This window comes from Pseudophryne corroboree, chromosome 5, assembly GCF_028390025.1.
Source record: "Pseudophryne corroboree isolate aPseCor3 chromosome 5, aPseCor3.hap2, whole genome shotgun sequence".
NCBI classification, from domain to species: Eukaryota; Metazoa; Chordata; class Amphibia; order Anura; family Myobatrachidae; genus Pseudophryne; species Pseudophryne corroboree.
The window spans coordinates 669234493-669253977 of record NC_086448.1 but is presented as its reverse complement, the minus strand read 5'-3'; the positions used below and the strand labels follow the sequence as shown (position 1 = coordinate 669253977).

The 19485-nt window shown below is 42.2% G+C and overlaps 1 protein-coding gene across 2 annotated transcripts in view; it reads right to left on the bottom strand.

Moving 5' to 3' along the window:
- Positions 1-2585: 2585 nt before the first annotated feature.
- The window catches only part of RGS20 (regulator of G protein signaling 20), a 93286-nt gene continuing 76386 nt past the window's right edge, over positions 2586-19485 (bottom strand). For both annotated transcript variants that reach the window (XM_063923723.1, XM_063923724.1), the window contains exons 3-5: positions 8674-8760; positions 7495-7729; positions 2586-3558 (exon numbers count right to left, since the gene is read on the bottom strand). In XM_063923723.1, coding sequence (XP_063779793.1) covers positions 3370-3558; positions 7495-7729; positions 8674-8760 — 511 coding nt within the window. In that variant the 3' untranslated portion in view covers positions 2586-3369. The remainder of the gene's footprint in view (positions 3559-7494; positions 7730-8673; positions 8761-19485) is intronic.

The following is a 19485-nucleotide window of genomic DNA, read 5'->3' as shown; positions in this document are numbered from 1 at the left end:
CAGAGGTAGCCACAGCCGTGAACTACCGCACTGTACACTGGTTGATAAAGAGATAGTAGTATACTCGTAACAATTAGGATGACACTATGACGGTATAAAGAATGAAAAAAAAACCACGGTTAGGTGGTAGGTATATAATAATAAATAATACAATTCTGGTCGGACGGACTGCCTGCCGTGTGCCGACACAGAGGTAGCCACAGCCGTGAACTACCGCACTGTACACTGGTTGATAAAGAGATAGTAGTATACTCGTAACAATTAGGATGACACTATGACGGTATAAAGAATGAAAAAAAAACCACGGTTAGGTGGTAGGTATATAATAATAAATAATACAATTCTGGTCGGACGGACTGCCTGCCGTGTGCCGACACAGCCGTGAACTACCGCACTGTACACTGGTTGATAAAGAGATAGTAGTATACTCGTAACAATTAGGATGACACTATGACGGTATAAAGAATGAAAAAAAAACCACGGTTAGGTGGTAGGTATATAATAATAAATAATACAATTCTGGTCGGACGGACTGCCTGCCGTGTGCCGACACAGAGGTAGCCACAGCCGTGAACTACCGCACTGTACTGTGTCTGCTGCTAATATAGACTGGTTGATATTTAAAGAGATATTAGTAGTATACAACAATACTATACTGGTGGTCAGGCACTGGTCACCACTCCTGCAGCAAAAGTGTGCACTGTTAATTAATATAATTGTACTCCTGGCTCCTGCTAACAACCTGCAGTGCTCCCCAGTCTCCCCCACAATTAATTATAAGCTTTTAATTTATACATTGATGACTGTGCAGCACACTGGGCTGAGCTGAGTGCACACAGACTGAGTCACACTGTGTGACTGACTGTGCTGTGTATCGTTTTTTTTTTCAGGCAGAGAACGGATATAGCAGAGAGAAGTGAACGGATATTATATTATATTAAATAAAAGTTAACTAGCAACTGCACTGGTCACTGACTGTGGTAAACTAACTCTGTCTGCGACTCTGCACAATCTCTCTCTATCTAATCTATCTATCTCTATTCTAATGGAGAGGACGCCAGACACGTCCTCTCCCTATCAATCTCAATGCACGAGTGAAAATGGCGGCGACGCGCGGCTCCTTATATAGAATCCGAGTCTCGCGATAGAATCCGAGCCTCGCGAGAATCCGACAGCGTCATGATGACGTTCGGGCGCGCTCGGGTTAACCGAGCAAGGCGGGAAGATCCGAGTCGCTCGGACCCGTGGAAAAAAAAGTGAAGTTCGTGCGGGTTCGGATTCAAAGAAACCGAACCCGCTCATCTCTAAAAAATACCCCAGGTTTCTAGCTATATAAATAAAATGCTTAGATGCATAATGGTATATACTAGTAGTGATACCTTTGTGTTTTTGCTGTAACACTAATTCCTGCCTCTGTTTTTAACTGGTGATGTAGACCAGCGCTTCTCAAATAGTGTCACGACACCTTAGTGTGCATTCTGTGCATGCACGGACAGGTCCTGCGACAAAGGAAGCAGAGCGGCAGTAGACTGTCAGTGATTCATAGTCTAATGGGGGTGGAGAGGTGACGGCGGCCTCCATTTGTGAAAATGGAATCGTGTCACTGCCATTTAGGGGGTGGCGAGAGGCCAGGGATCTTCTTTGTAAAACAGAGATTTCCTGGCCTCTGCGACGGGCAGCTTGCGTGGCCCCATGGGTGCCGAGAGCCGTCAATGGTGTCTGAGTGATCAATGCTGCATCCTAGGACGCAGATTGCATCACTATTGCAGCAGGAGGTGTCTGCTTGTAATAGACGCCTCATGCTGCATCACCATACACAGCGTTATCACTGCTACTTCCAAGGAAGCAGTAGTGATAACAACTCCAACCACATCTGAGTTAGGCCCAATGATGGTGGCGTTCAGGACATACAGGACATGCTCCGGCCAATCAGCAGAGCAAAGGTAGGAGAGTATGCTTCCCGGTCTCCCTCCTGCTCCACTGGATACCCATACAGGATTGTCCAAAGGCCCATCCACTCCATCGCTTTCTGCAGCATCAGAGAGGAATTGGGATAAGGCATCCAAAATAGTACAGACGTCTCTGCATCATGACTGCTGTCATGGAGAGGAGACAGGAGCAGGTAAGCCACGGACTCAGCAGGAGGGGAGATTAAAAGGAATGGAGTCCTATAAATTACAATTATTAAAGAGAACAGGGGGGTTGGGAAGAGAGATGTTGTTATGCAAGAAACCACAGGGAGTGTGTGCTTTGGGTACAATAAGGTTTATATTTATTTTTGGATCTTTAAATTTGATGTCCCCTATGTGGATGTCTCTCTTCAGTGTGTCACTGCAGAAAAAAGTGAGGACCACTGGTATAGGCTTAAGCAGAATGTGTACTTAATATGTGTCCCCTTTGAGAGGACTGATCTGGTGACCCAGTAATAACTCCGCATGGCTGGAGGTCAGGATTTAACAGTTGCTTACCTTTGCCATCAGGTGACTTCACCAGCCTACCAGTCACAGGACAAAAGGAATATGAAGGATGAGGATACCACAATCTCATTTCCTAATCCTTTTTAAAACAAATGCAACTCTTCGGATAAAACTATTGTGCTTTATTACAGTTTCATACTTTTGTTTTTCTAAAGGATGTAAATATTTAACATTGTCCCTTTAATGTCTCTCATTACAATTCATTATTCAAAATCATTTAAATCATTCACACATTAATATTAGAATCACTGGCCTTTAGGTAAAAGCCAGATTTGTTCAATGCCCCTGGATCTGCTAAATTGGAGGTTGTTCAGAAATAGTTTCCATCAGCCAACTGATTATTTATTGTGTGTGCAGGTGAGCGTGTGCACGTGTACATACCGATGTACGCACATACACACAACCATATATTATATCCCCGAAGACAAGTGGAAGTACCCTCCCTATTAAATAATATGATTTGCAGATCATAAACATTGTCATCAAGGAGTAAGAGTCCAACCTAGTCCTAGGAAATAGACAAACACATCAAGGCACTTCCACCAGGGTAACACTTGTCTTTGAATATATACTAGTTACTGTTGTAAAAATACAACTACTATGTTTAATATATCATTTAAAAACATTTCCAACTTTTTTTTTCTTCTTACTTGGAAAATACACTAAAATGGAACACTAGCTTCAACAGGCATGGCGGTGAGGAGTGCTCCGCCGGAGATAATGTTATGTAGTCCATATTAAAATATGCCTGAGTAGAAGTTTCAGGTAAGTATCGTGGTAGCTCTAAACTCCCTGCCAAGTGTAGTACCCATTTTTCATTTGCTTTAAATAAATAAAAATAACAATAAAAATAATAATATTAATTGATAAAAAACACAAAACGGAAACAAAACTAAGACTCAGTGGTGTCCTCCGATAAGGTCTGAAGAAGGTTTTTGTAGATTGCCGAGTTCATAAAACGTGGGTAGGAGTCTCTGTGCATTAAAGTGTAAATTTGGAGCTGGGCGTCGTCAAACGTATGTTGTGTTGGTTCCAACATGTTCCTGTTGATGACTTCCCTCACTCTGGAATCCAGGCTGACCTGAAAATAACAGGTGGATAGTTAATCCTTTGTTACAGCAACCTTTCCATGTGTACCACGAAGAAAGAGAGGACCACTAGCTGATACCGCACACTGTGTGCAGGGCAATGCCAGTGCATGCTGTGCTATAATAAGCCACCTTCTCTTTACAAAAAAATTACAATAAGCAGCTGTAGTGATTGACAGGTTTGTGTTCTTGTCTCAAATCGTATTAATGATTCCATCCTATATTGTCTGAGAATATAATACTGGAAAGGTCAGACTGTTTCAAGTATAATTATTGTCTTTCACGCCAGGCCTTAAGAATAATCCCTTGGGGAAACTCTCTTGGTGATCATCTTAAATGTCTTCCTATTATATATATATATATATATATATATATATATATATAGATAGATAGATAGATAGATACACACAGTAGAGTCGCTATAAACTGTAAATCTTTAATAGGGTGAAATGCATTCGGTTTTAATATTCTAAATGAAATATTAGACTCCTGACAAAAGTGCTTTCTTGATCACACTTATGCTGTGGTTATGGTTTCCTTTATTGGCTGAACACAACAGCAGAGAATGCACGGCTACTCTTGGAAAATAAATACTATTCCCCACAGTAGAGTATGGGTGGCTACACACTAGCAGGATGTTGGGATGATTTGCTGTATCAACACAACAAATTTTCTACATTGTTCAGTGTGTACTCGCGATTGTGAGCTCCTGCGGCTTGCATACAAGATCTTCTGGTCGGCCCTGCGGCATGGCCGATCTGAAGATATCGCATACGACCTGGTGCATATCAATGAAGGACAGAACAGTGGTTCATTAAATCTTCTAGATGCGTATGGACAATTGGGCATGGACTGGGCCGAAGGGATTTTGGCCCGACTATCAGCCGGATTGCCAGTCGTCCTAGTGTGTACCCACCCATACTAGAGATTTCCAGATCATGGAACAACTTTTCTCACCTTCTGTATGATGTTACAGAGCAATATAGAGATCAGTACAGAGAGGACATCAGCATATTATAGTACACGGGTACAAGATGATACAAGTGGTGTTATAGTATGGATTTGCTTATGACCAACACATTTACACAGTGGTCAGCATTGCTGTTGCATAGTCCTGGAGCCACGGATTCCATAAAAAGAGCACCAACCAACTACATACAAATTGTGTGTACTCTCTATGTTGGCTTTGTAGAAGGACGGTCAAAATTATTTTAGCTTTAAATGCATATAGCTGGAATACAAATGGATTTTATTCCCAGCGCAAGATTAGTAAAGATAAAAGACACGTAGCTAATAAAAATAATTTCTTTATTCTAAAACAAATTTCATAAATATGAATGTTTTTGTAATCATTAATATAGATATAAAGATCCCTTCAAAGTTGTATATAAAAAGGTTATGTAATTGGAACTATATGTTCAAAATGAGAGTTAATTTTAAGAACATTTTATAAAGGAAATCCTCTATATTTCGCTATGGTAAAGTGCCATACAGCGAGAAAAAGGATATACGGTATGAAATTGAATAATAAAAACACCTATTACCGGTAAACAAAACAGACAAACTACATAAAACACATAAAACATAAATGTAGCTGGATGCCCACACGTTCAGCAATCAGTTCTAAAAAGGGCTGTCTATGTAGATTGTTACTTATATCATCTGGATGTGGAGAAAGTGCATTTAAATTACTGTCTGTTTGACACCTTGATCTCTCCAATATGCTTCAGGACTTATTTCTGAAAGGAGAACTTCCGACATGTGCATAAAAGTACACGTGTGGCTCAGTCTTATCGTAATATGCACTGTCAGGTGTCACTGGAAAGTTTTTATGCCATGTAATATTGGTTTAAAAGATTTGAGTGTACCTCCGTCTTCACTGTCTTCCAAATCCTTAGTTGCTTAGATAGATATCCCGGATGAGTCGTCCCCCTAAGGCAGGTGAGTCTGGAGTCCGCCGGCGGAGATCCAGCAACAGCCGTTCTTCAGCGCTGAACGGCACTGTGCGGGATCGATTTGATCTGTAATCAATTACAGATCAAATCGATCCCGCACAGTGCCGTTCAGCGCTGAAGAACGGCTGTTGCTGGATCTCCGCCGGCGGACTCCAGACTCACCTGCCTTAGGGGGACGACTCATCCGGGATATCTATCTAAGCAACTAAGGATTTGGAAGACAGTGAAGACGGAGGTACACTCAAATCTTTTAAACCAATATTACATGGCATAAAAACTTTCCAGTGACACCTGACAGTGCATATTACGATAAGACTGAGCCACACGTGTACTTTTATGCACATGTCGGAAGTTCTCCTTTCAGAAATAAGTCCTGAAGCATATTGGAGAGATCAAGGTGTCAAACAGACAGTAATTTAAATGCACTTTCTCCACATCCAGATGATATAAGTAACAATCTACATAGACAGCCCTTTTTAGAACTGATTGCTGAACGTGTGGGCATCCAGCTACATTTATGTTTTATGTGTTTTATGTAGTTTGTCTGTTTTGTTTACCGGTAATAGGTGTTTTTATTATTCAATTTCATACCGTATATCCTTTTTCTCGCTGTATGGCACTTTACCATAGCGAAATATAGAGGATTTCCTTTATAAAATGTTCTTAAAATTAACTCTCATTTTGAACATATAGTTCCAATTACATAACCTTTTTATATACAACTTTGAAGGGATCTTTATATCTATATTAATGATTACAAAAACATTCATATTTATGAAATTTGTTTTAGAATAAAGAAATTATTTTTATTAGCTACGTGTCTTTTATCTTTACTAATCTTGCGCTGGGAATAAAATCCATTTGTATTCCAACCTTGAATAGCGGTATTAGGTAGTGATTCCGCATCCCTTTCCTGAGCAGCATATATAGTAAAGCAAGAATAGTATTCTGTTAGCGCAGTGCCAAACCTCTTTTTCTGTTTGTTCTATAAATGCATATAGCTGCCATCAACAGGGGAGCATTTAGGGGTCAGGCCATCCCTAAGCACATTATTGGCCGTCATCCCATCACTGTCCACTTCATTTTGGGTCCAGTCCGGATGCCTCGAGACCGCCAAAGCAGCCAAAACCTCACTTCACTACCACCTCCTGGACCACAATTTGCTGCCCATTGTCCTACACCCATCAGTTATATTAACAAAATAAGTCATAATGACAAAACAAAACAAACAAAAAAGGATTATCTGGCTTCATCAGGCTGGTGTGCCTAGTGGGAAATCCACCACTGGCCATCAAAGTTCTCTTCATGACCCAGTACTCTTTGCTTTCCAACTTCTCCTGAAGAAGATGTGCCTGTTATCAGTAGCAGCAGCTACAGTATGTAAGCTGAACCCCATGGTACCCTTGCAGTTTTACTGCTATAGAGGAGAAAAGTTACTGGAGCAATGTGGCTATTTAAGAGGAGTTCACCTTTATTATATGTTATCAGCAAATCTTATCATTTTGGAGGTTTACCTATGCTCCTTTTGTATAGTACAGTCCTTGATAATGGCTGCTACATATGCCCTCATCACAAGTAATGGTCTATAGGGAAATAGAACACCTACATAATTTCTTGTTAAATGATTTGAATATAAAATCCACCACATGGTTCTCACACTCATTAGTCTAAACATGATTCAGAAGATTTTATTATAGAAGGCTGTCAGCCGTATGTGAAGTTTGATTTATTTTTGCTTCATTTCTGTTAATTTGTTAAGTAACACGTATGCCCAGACCCACAACTCTGGGATTGCAGTTATTATGCCATGGGACTGTTTCAACATTTTAATTCTATATGATTTAAAAGAGATCTAAAACTTTAACATGTTTATAAGACTGAATAAAAGTCATACAATACAATGTCATCTGCTACAATCAGCATCAATTCCTGAAAAGGAATTCAGGAACCAAAAGTGGATGGGTATATACATACCTCTTTTGGAGACAAAATGGAAATGTAGTCCTCATATATTAGCCGGGCTTTTTCCTCTATGACATTTTTGTTGGCTTCCGTTTTCAGATCTTCACAAGCCATCCAGAAGAGCATGTTCTCCTCGCTAAATTCTGTCCTGAGAAATTCCCGGAAGGCATTCCTCCCCGCAGGAGTATTCATAAGCTTGTCAAATGACTGACCCCAAGAGTTGACATCTTCAAGAGTAGGCGTTGGACTAATGTTGGAGAAGATAACATAAAAATTTGCTATTGTAAAAATATTGCTATTGTGACAATATTTAATTAACTCTACCCATCTAGATAACACGAAATATGACACCTGTTTGGTACTTATATGGGTGTCACTTGAATATTAGATTGTGTATATTAAATTTAAACCAATAGCGTATATAAAATGTAAACTAATAGTTTAATATTGCCTCACATGTGCCACATGTTATAAGACAGCATAACCTTAAAATACACATAGAAAAATAAAAAATATCATCTATATTGTCACATGGAAGAATAGCAGCAGACTCTGTACTACTTACACACTGGGACAGGACTCAGGAGGACTCTGTGTGTGTGTGTCTCTCTCTCTCTCCAGGCCCAAATGCTCTCATCAGATAACAGGTTACACAGGTCCCAGACACATCAGTCTAATCTGCTGTGTTTGGGGGAAGGAGGGAGAAGCTGGAAACCCTGGGTCACTTACAGCCGCCCCCCTCATTTCTCTCCTCTGTTAGGAAGCTCCATACGCAGCTCATGAAACCTAGTGACTCCAGTGTCTCTGACTTGCACACTCTCCTGCTCTACAATGCATTGCACACTCTCCTGCTCACATTCTGGCTGCCAGGTTCTTCCTTCCGCTGCTGCACAAGAGCCAGTGACACCAGAGTGCCCTGGCCAGGGGCCCCTCTGCCCCTAACCCCCCCCCCCCCCCCCCCTTCCCCTCTTAATCTGGCTTTAGCTGGTCATACTAAAATCGTGTGTGTGTGTGAGGGGGGGGGACACATTTGACATAGGGGTAAATTGTTGAATTACTAACATCCCAAACTTGCATTAGTTTACATAATAATTGATAAATAATTTAGAACCCGACTTGTGATTAGTGGGGAAATTGGCACTTTTATTTTCGCTAATATCGGGCCACTCTATACAGAAAGCGGTCACTTACCTTTCTTCACAGTTTGGTATGCCTTCACCTCGAATTTCATTGGAAGACCTTCTTGTTCTCTCTTCTTCCTGATTTCTGACTGTCAGACTGTAAACACAAATATCACAGCAGATTAAACTATATAAGAAAATAAGTCATGGTATTTCCAAAAAGAACCTTCATATGATATGTAATAATTTGGAATTTTAGTTTCTATTTAAATAAAAATGAAGTTTTATAAATACATTTCAATAAATGAAGTAACAATATACCTGATTGATTAATGATGTCTCCAGGGAATTAATGGGGCAAGTATTGGTTTAGTCTACTATGGCTTCTCCCACTGGGCATATGTGGTGGGCAGTGGGGTATCTATAATGGGTGTAGAGAATGCGGTGCACAAATGTTTATGGGTCAAGGGAGTCCCTGCACTATGCAGCGTGCACCCAGAACAGGCTACCGTCCAGCAGGCCCCCCTTATACCTGCTACACTGGGAATTGGCCATTTATTAATATGCTTCTGGTAATGGGTCCACATAAACATAAGTGATTGAAGACTGGTCTGATTATATACAGTCTGTGCAGGACAATTCCAAATTTAGGTGTCATAATGGACATAGCTTCCCAATGTAGGGGTTGGGATAGATGGAACCAACAGCATTTTCGGTGGATTGAGGAGCCATGGCCGGCTTAAACTGTTTCTGTCTCCAGTCTTTGTCAATGTGAATGTTGTCAGGTATAGTAACTGTACCGTATGTGGAAATGCATATACAGGTTGAGTATCCCATATCCAAATATTCCGAAATACGTAATATTCCGAAATACGGATTTTTTTTGTGTGAGAGTGAGATAGTGAAACCTTTGTTTTTTGATGGCTCAATGTACACAAACTTTGTTTAATACACAAAGTTATTAAAAATATTGTATTAAATGACCTTTAGGCTGTGAGTATAAGGTGTATATGAAACATAAATGAATTGTGTGAATGTACACAAACTTTGTTTAATGCACAAAGTTATAAAAAATATTGTCTAAAATTACCTTCAGGCTGTGTGTATAAGGTGTATATGAAACATAAATGCATTCTGTGCTTAGATTTAGGTCCCATCACCATGATATCTCATTATGGTATGCAATTATTCCAAAATACGGAAAAATCAGATATCCAAAATACCTCTGGTCCCAAGCATTTTGGATAAGGGATACTCAACCTATATATATATATATATATATATATATATATATATATACACAAATAGAGAATTCAGCACTCACCATAGCAAGCTCACTTGTCCTCACAACATCAATAAATAAATGATGGGGGTTTAGTTAGTGAATTGGCCAATGCACGGAAGCCTGCATACCGCTCCACGGTACCCCACCTACATGCAGGTCCTACACTATCACAAAGCCTTAAGAATTAAAACCTGGCAACTGTATCACATAATATAACTGCAAATATGCCCACTAAGTTTAATGTATGCCTGCCACATATCTAGTGGCTTTTAAAGGCATACTAGTCACCTGACACAGCCGGTAAATTACTAAGGAGCAGCTGACACAGGTTTAGAACAATTGAGATTACACAGGGGTGCATGAAAAGGCCTGTGACCATGGTTAATAAGAGTTAACCAAAGATTAACCCCATAATATACAAACAAATATAGAAAACCACAGCACTCGCCACCCCAGAAGCGGGGTGCAGTGTCTGCACTCACCACTCATAGGGTGGGGTGCATGCAGCCCATGGCCACCTACCCAAATACATACAAATAGACAATTCAGCACTCACCATAGCAAGCTCACTTGTCCTCACAACATCAATAAATAAATGATGGGGGTTTAGTTAGTGAATTGGCCAATGCACGGAAGCTTGCATACCGCTCCACGGTACCCCACCTACATGCAGGTCCTACACTATCACAAAGCCTTAAGAATTAAAAACTGGCAACTGTATCACATAATATAACTGCAAATATGCCCACTAAGTTTAATGTATGCCTGCCACATATCTAGTGGCTTTTAAAGGCATACTAGTCACCTGACACAGCCGGTAAATTACTAAGGAGCAGCTGACACAGGTTTAGAACAATTGAGATTACACAGGGGTGCATGAAAAGGCCTGTGACCATGGTTAATAAGAGTTAACCAAAGATTAACCCCATGCATTGGCCAATTCACTAACTAAACCCCCATAATTTATTTATTGATGTTGTGAGGACAAGTGAGCTTGCTATGGTGAGTGCTGAATTCTCTATTTGTATGTATTTGGGTAGGTGGCCATGGGCTGCATGCACCCCACCCTATGAGTGGTGAGTGCAGACACTGCACCCCGCTTCTGGGGTGGCGAGTGCTGTGGTTTTCTATATTTGTTTGTGTGTATATATATATATATATATATATATATATACATACACACACACACACATAGCAGATGGTCCGGTACTCCCGTGAATCAGATGAATAGAAGCCTGGTGCCCCCACGGAATGACATGCATATAACGATCGGCAGTGTGGCACTCACGGCAATAAAGCAAGACTCCAATTGTGCTTATAATCAACATTTCAATCAAAAATGGTTTTCATCAGGACATAGAAAAAGTACAATACAAACATCTTACCTTATAAACCCTATACAGAAACACATGAGCCGCGGCCCGGCCGCTGGAACCCCGGTATGGTCAGGCGCAGGCAGATGACTTCGGCGCTGATATGACAGTAACTTTATACTACTTCTGATGTCGGTCAGTGACTGTTTACCATACTATCTGCATTGCCACATGTCATCAGCATTGCTATATACCACCAGTTTTACACCTTGCATGTTGTCAGTCATATGCTGTTAGCTTTATAACCATTACGGATATTGGATGACTGTTTAAGTTCCTTACTAAATTGAGTTGCTTTGCATGATTATTTGGTGATTTAGCTGTGGAACTTTTTCGACACGATTAGTACTATTCCATTTTGTGACATCTATTTGTTTAGCTAGATATTATTCTATATTTACGTGAATGGCTGGATTAGCATTTCCTGCACTGAGAATGTCGCAACCTGATACAGGTGAACAGGATTTTTTTAATCCATATAATCTACCACAATTTGAAGTTTTGCGTTTCTCAGAATCAGAAGCTGAATTAATTCTATGTAAGGATCAATTACCGGTATTTTGATTATTGAGGCTATTACTCCAGATTGTATACAGGTTGAGTATCCCTTATCCAAAATGCTTGGGACCAGAGGTATTTTGGATATTGGATTTTTCCGTATTTTGGAATAATTGCATACCATAATGAGATATCATGGTGATGGGACCTAAGTCTAAGCACAGAATGCATTTATGTTACATATACACCTTATACACACAGCCTGAAGGTCATTTTAGCCAATATTTTTTATAACTTTGTGCATTAAACAAGGTGTGTCTACATTCACACAATTCATTTATATTTCATATACACCTTATACACACAGCCTGAAGGTCATTTAATACAATATTTTTAATAACTTTGTATATTAAACAAAGTTTGTGTACATTGAGCCATTAAAAAACAAAGGTTTCACTATCTCACTCTCACTCAAAAAAGTCCGTATTTCGGAATATTCCGTATTTTGGAATATTTGGATATGGGATACTCAACCTGTATTTCATTATTTACTGAGACTTAAGAAAAAAGAAATAGATTTTAACTAGTGATGAGCGGATTCGGTTTTACTCGGTTCTCAAAACGGCATCTTATTGGCTCACGGATGTCACGTGTTTTGGATAGCCAATAAGATGCCGCTTTGAGAACCGAGTAAAACCGAATCCGCTCATCACTAATTTTAACTACCATGCTATCTCTTTAAGCGATTACCACCGCTCTAAGAAAATCCTGAGAGGATTCAGGGTTCGAAACAGTCCAACGATAGGTCGATTCAACCCATCCTTCTGCCGCAAATAGATTGCGATTTTGAACAAATGCTCTCTGGACTTGATGCTTCTAGTTATGAGCAATCTAACAAAGAAGTAACAACTTTATAAGATACAATTAGTAAGTCTGAAACCCTGAATATGCCCTCACTAATAGCGGAGGAAGAGACCGATTGGATCAGTAAAATGAATAATCAGCTCACGATATATAAACGGGATTTAATGAAATTTAAATGTGATAAACTCACTAAGGTTCAAACAGATTACGAGCAACACCAGGTGTATTGCTGGCTCACTGGTCGTCAGGACTACAGTAAAAAACTTGCTTTTTTTAGATACCGCAGTTACCCTAAGTCAGCACTGGATACAGAAACATCAGCTGACAACAACAGCACAGCTAGTGACACTGAAGGCGCAACACCACGTGGTAAACCCTCTATCCCTTTAGGGGTCATCATGAAGAAAGGTGCCCAAAAAGACACCCCACACAGAGGGGATGACAAAACATCAGACAGAGAAGGTGGAAAAAATTCAAGGAGGAAATAATTTTTAATTTGTCATCTCATGTATTATCGAACAGTGAGAAGAGTCTCCTATCCAAGGGCTTATCATTTGTGCCTTCAAACTCCTTTAATGATCTTAGGTGGCAAGCAGAAAAATTCCAACTACATCGTAAATTGAAGTTTCATGAATATTTCTCTAGTAATAATCAAGGAAATAATGATACCGGATAGTCTGAGTAAATTAAAGGGAAAAAAAAATCATCATTTGACCCATTATCCAATAATCTGACAATAAAAACATTTATTCGTCGACTGAATCAGGAAGTTTCCGAACTTGTTAAAAAATCACCCAAACATCATTCAAACTTCTCTGTTCAAGAAAGGATGGCGCTGAAAACTTTACGTGATAATGAATAATTGGTCATGCGCCCCACAGACAAGGAGGGCGCAATTGTGCTACAGGACCTTAGTGACTACAAACTTGAGATTTTACGTCAGCTTGATACGCCAGGGGTTTATTGTAAACTGAGGGGCGATCCCACAAATTGAAAGAGATTCTAGAGATGGCAGTATATGCTAAGGTGACTAATGAGGAGACAGTTAACATTTTATTGCCTGAGCACCCTATTACACCCCTTTTATATACACTTCCAAAGGAGCATAAGGGTTTTAACCCTCCCCCGGTAGACCTATTGTGTCTGCTAGAGGGTCATTATTTAAGCCTTCTTCCTGGATACATCCACGCTGCTTAATAAATAAAAATTTTTAGGTGATTTACCGGATAACGCATGGTTTGTCACAGCTGATTATTCAAGCCTTTATACTGTTATCACTCATGCAGCTGGGTTGAATTCAGTTAAGAAGCTGTTACTTGATAAGAATATTTTTTCTCATATTCAGATTGATATCTGGGTTAGAGTGTTATAATTGATACTTAGTAAAAAAAAAATTCTTGTTTGACTCAAAGTATTATATGTAAATCATGGGGTGTGCCATGGGTTATTCTGTGGCATGCACCTATGGGAACATACAATATATATGTTCGATATTGAAGATGTTTTTTTTTTTTGCCAACCCTGATATCAGTTCACAAATGTTCTTTTTTACCAGGTTCATAGATGATCTTCTATTAATATGGCAGGGCACTAAAGAGGAACTGGAGGGTATTATAAGCATAATGCCACAGATAAACCTGTAAAACTGACATTTTAAATTTACCAACAGGAGATTGATTTTCTTGACAGAAAAATTTGTATCCCAGATAAAACAATTAGTACTTTGGTATTCCCAAAAGATATAGATAGGAATACGTTCCTCCATTCGACTAGCTGCCATCCACAAAGTTCTAAAGGTGGTGTGCCCTATTCTCAAAAGATTAGATTTATGAGAATTAACAGTAGCAGTTAAATAGCTTCATCACAAATTGATGCTCTTATTGATAAGGTTATCATAGACAGACACTGATTACGATGAAAAATAAGGTTCTATCATTGAACCGTAATAGCTTGTTATCCAAACAAATAAGAACAAATGATAAAAAGAGGTTTGTTTGGAGTAATCAGTACCATACTTAGTCGCTTGAGATCAATAAAGTTTCAAAAACCCTTTGGAGTTTAGTACAGACAGATACTGATTTAGGTTTGAGTGATACATCACTAATGCCATGTTACTCCAGGCCAAGTCATTTGCGTGACATGTTAGTTCAATCTGACATCTCACGTAAAGGTAAAAGTACCCCTCAACACTTTCTTACTAATAAGCAGGGCCGGCCGGCCCGTTACGCGGGGTACGCGTACGAGTAAGGCGCCACAGTGAGGAAGGCGCCGGCAGCCTGCACCACGACCGCTCCGTCAAGCCGCACTCCTAGGCAGCTGTCTGACTCCTGCCCCGTCCGCCCGCGCGTCTCTCTCCTCTTGCGGGCCGTAACTGCGGCCATACTAAGCTGGCCGCCCAAACACGCGTCTCTGTCTGTCTGAGGCTGCCTGTTCCTGAGCTGCTGCTACACACATCTCATCTCACGATATTTCCCCTTTCACTTTCTTAGATCTACCTCTAACCTGCTGCACCTTATTTCACCTGTGGTAACCCCCTCTTATAGGCCCTACACACTGGCCGACATCAGTCAAAGATATGAACGATCTCGTTCATAAATGAACGAGATCCCGTTCATATCTTTGAGTGTGGAGGCTCCAGCGATGAACGATGCGCGGCCCCGCGCTCGTTCATCGCTGGCCCCCCGTTGGCTGTACATGCAGGCCAATATGGACGATCTCGTCCATATTTGCCTGCACTTCAATGCAGCCAGGTGACGGGGGGAGTGAAGAAACTTCACTCCCCCCGTCACTGCCCCTCCGCCGCCGGGTCACCCGTCGGCCGTATCCGCCGTCGGGCAGCTCGGCGGCGGATCGGCCAATGTGTAGGGCCCATTACTCTCACCTAGAGATTTCTCTTGTGCCCTCTACCAACTTATGAAATTTCCTACCATACAGTACCTGATCAGTCTTTTCTACAGACTTCAAATACATAGATAATTGTTTGAAAGAGAGAGAGAGAAAGCGAGAGAGCGAGCTTTAAACTCCCCCTCTTGTGTCTCAATAAATACCTGGCGCATTGTGTATAACGTGCTCTACCTGGCGCATTGTGTATAATGTGCTGCACCTGGCGCATTGTGTATAACGTGCTGCACCTGGCGCATTGTGTATAACGTGCTGCACCTGTGCTGTGCCCCCCTCCTCCTGAGCTGTCTTCCTACGGGGCATGGGGTGCGCTGCCTGTGGCTTGAGCCAGTGCCAGAGGAAAAGCCTGCCTGCATGCTGACCCTGGGTGCCGCCGCAAGCACCAAGAGACTGACCTGCGCAACGGTGAGTTCATCTGCCCTGTGACCCCAGCGGCATGTGTGCCAGCCCTGCAGCAGGCTGTGTGGGGTGGTGGATGGGCGTGCTGTAGGGGGTTCCTGCGTTGCTGTTTGCGGTGGATGACTGAGGGGCTGAGGCTACACTGTGTATAACGTGCTCTACCTGGCGCAATGTGTATAACGTGCTCTACCTGGCACATTGTGTATAATGTGCTCTACCTGTCACGATCCGGGTATCTGGACGCCATTATTTGCCATTTAGTTGTCTCCTGAGGCTGGCTCAGCGTTCCAGGGCCGGATCTCACCTGTGTTACTGATGTCCATGCTCTACATCTCCCTCCTGTCACTCTGAGACGCTGTCACAGCGGCATCACGTTTGGCGTCTCCAGCCTCTGCGGCCTCCGCCGCCGCTCCTGTGTTTCCGGATTACTGATTGTCAGTGTGGCGTTTCATGTCTGCCACGATCTCCGCTGTCATCCATGTGGTTCCAGTGTGCAGGTTGCCAGTGTGACGTCTCCTGCCCTCCGCGGTCTGCGCCGCCATTACTGCCGAATCTCCACATGGTTTCTCAAACTAACTTTCCCTCCAAGTGCTAACATGGGCGCAGCCATGTTGGTTTCAATCACACGCCTCAGTTTCCACCAATCCGCTGCTTCTGGAATCTGCATAATTGCCCAGCCAATGCCTGCCTTGCTGCAGGTATAAGTATCCTGTGCCTGGGCCAGGAAGTGGTCAGTGCTTTGGTTGTCAATCCTTGTTCCAGTCTCTCTCTCCTGTGATTGTTTCTCCAGGTTTCCAGCTCCTGTTACCAGCAGCCACTAAGAGACCCGCACCTGCTTTCCATCTTGCGGTGCAGCCTGACTCTGCAGTCCTCCGTGACTACTCCAGCTTCCAGCTACAAACCATCTGCTTCCAGCGATCAGCTTCCAGCAGTATCCAGCTTCCTTAAAGTGCCGGTGTTGTTCCAACGGATACCTCCATATCAGCAGTATCCACAAACCATCGGTAACCACCTTTCATCTTTCCAGTATCCACACTCCCTAGCTTCATCCTATCACCTGGCTGGTTCCATCCAGCATCCACTCCGTGTTTCCATCATCTGGCTGGTTCCATCCAGCATTCACAGCAGTCCTTTCAGCTACAGTGATCCAGCTCCAAGAATTACATCTGCTGACGTGTTCCTCGGCTATCCTCACTACTACAGACAGGCCTGGTAAGGACAATCCATCTATGGGACTTTAACATCTGATCCATATCCTACCAGTGCTCTGTGGCTCCAGCCAAGATCTTAGTGATCCAGGAACTGTATCAATTAATCACTGCTTGTTCTTTATTTACTGCTGTGCAAAATACGGAGTTTGTTAATAAAACTTTTATTGACTTTTAAACCCTGGTTGTCATGGTCACACCTTCGGGTGATCCTTCTCCACTACACTTACATGTCCAGGGGTCTGATTAAACCTTCCAAGTTTAAGTGTATCCCAGCCCCTACAACTGAGGCTTCCTCCTGTCAGCCCAGACCCTCAGTTGTGACACTACCTGGCGCATTGTGTATGACGTGCTGCACCTGGCGCATTGTGTATAACGTGAACTACCTGGCGCAATGTGTATAACGTGCTCTACCTGGCACATTGTGTATAACGTGCTCTACCTGGCGCAATGTGTATAACGTGCTCTACCTGGCGCATTGTGTATAACGTGCTCTACCTGGTGCATTGTGTATAACGTGCTTTACCTGGCGCATTGTGTATAACGTGCTCTACCTGGTGCATTGTGTATAACGTGCTCTACCTGGCGCAATGTGTATAACGTGCCATATCTGGCGCAATATGTATAACGTGCTCTATCTGGCGCAGTGTGTATAGGAGGTTCTACCTGGCGCAGTGTGTATAGGAGGTTCCACTTGGTGCAATGTGTTTAAGCGGCGCTACTGCGTGGTGTAATGTGAATTGGCACTATTATGTGGCCACGCTCCTTTCTCATGAAGCCACGCCCCCCAAGTTTTGAAGCGCGCCTTCGCCGCGCACTGTCTATTCTTTACTGTCTGGGAGGTGGAGCACCAATTCACTTCTGCCAAAGGGCACTAAAATGTCTAGTTACAGCTCTGGTGCAGGGTGTCCTGCATGCTACACAGCCCGGCAGCATTGTCACAACCCTCCTCCCCTTGCAACACTTTTGCAGTGTCCAAATCAAGTTTCTATTTTTATATTTTAATCATTAATAAGATTAATAAGAATCTTCATTCCGATGGGACCCAGAAAAGGACAGGTAGGACCCCAATTTTTAAAAGTGAGGGTTCCCTGGGACCCACTTTTTTTTTGGGCTCAGCGTGATCACTGCTCCCTGTCACCCCAGCCTTCCCTGTCACCCACTATCTCCCTGTCACCCCAGCCTCCTCAGTCACCCACTACCTCCATCACCTCTGCCACCCAGTCATGCACTTTCTCCCTGTCATCGACAATCTCCCTGTACCCCTGGGGGTTCTATTGTGTGGCCACGCCCCTTCCTTGTGAGACCACACCTCTTTTAATATTTGATCCCATCAAGGGGCGCTAAATTCTAAATTCGCTTACCGAAAAAATTTAGCTTGGGCCGGCCCTGCTAATAAGAAATGGGGGTGTTTCAAGTGCACCTGTGTTACCTGTAAACATATGATCACGGGGGATTAATTTTTCTACCCGCGATCTGGAAAAAAGTATATGATAAGACATCATCTCACATGTGACTCACAATTTGTGGTCTATCAAATTATTTGCCCGTGCTGCTTATCCTACATTGGTAAGACCGTTAGGAAGTTCAGAAGAAAGGATGGCCATGCATAGGTCAAGTATTAAATCTGCACTATCCACGGGAAAATCTGACCAGCCAGTGGCAAGTCATTTTTTGATAGCAGGTCATAATTTAACTACACTAAAGTACAGGATGATCGATCACATACCCCTGTTAATACGGGTGGGGGGTAGGGGGGTGATAGAGGGGCATTACTCTTAAAGAGAGAAGCTGCATGGATACATCGTCTTGAAGTGATTGCCCCAAAAGTTCTTAATGAGGTCATGCCTCTAGCCTGCCTGGTGTAATTAATTCTTGTATGTTTACAGTGCCAATAATGCATGTGAAAATTATTATCATACTGTAGGTCCATTAATGGAGTCGACACTAGATTTGTGGTATAAGCTGGTTCTTTGATTTTGGAGTGACTAAAATACGTTCGGTATTTTTAATCACCATTTTGTTTCAGTATAATAGGCACAGTGTAATCTATTTGCACTGTATGGTGTATTTATTCATCTATGTGTTTATATGCTCGTATGGATTATTGCTATGGATATGCCTTAAAATGTGTGATTTTACATTGTATAAATTGTTATTGCCTGCAGTATACGGTTGTTATTATGCTGGGGTTAGCATGGTAATGGTTTGGACGTGCGACGCAGTGGCAGAACTAGCGAGCGGTGGGCCCAGGTGCGACAAAATGCTTTGGGCCCCCCCCTCCAAGTCCACCCCCTCACCCCTGGAGAGGACCTGGTGAGGGGGACCTGCTCAGGGCCAGAGAAATGGATACC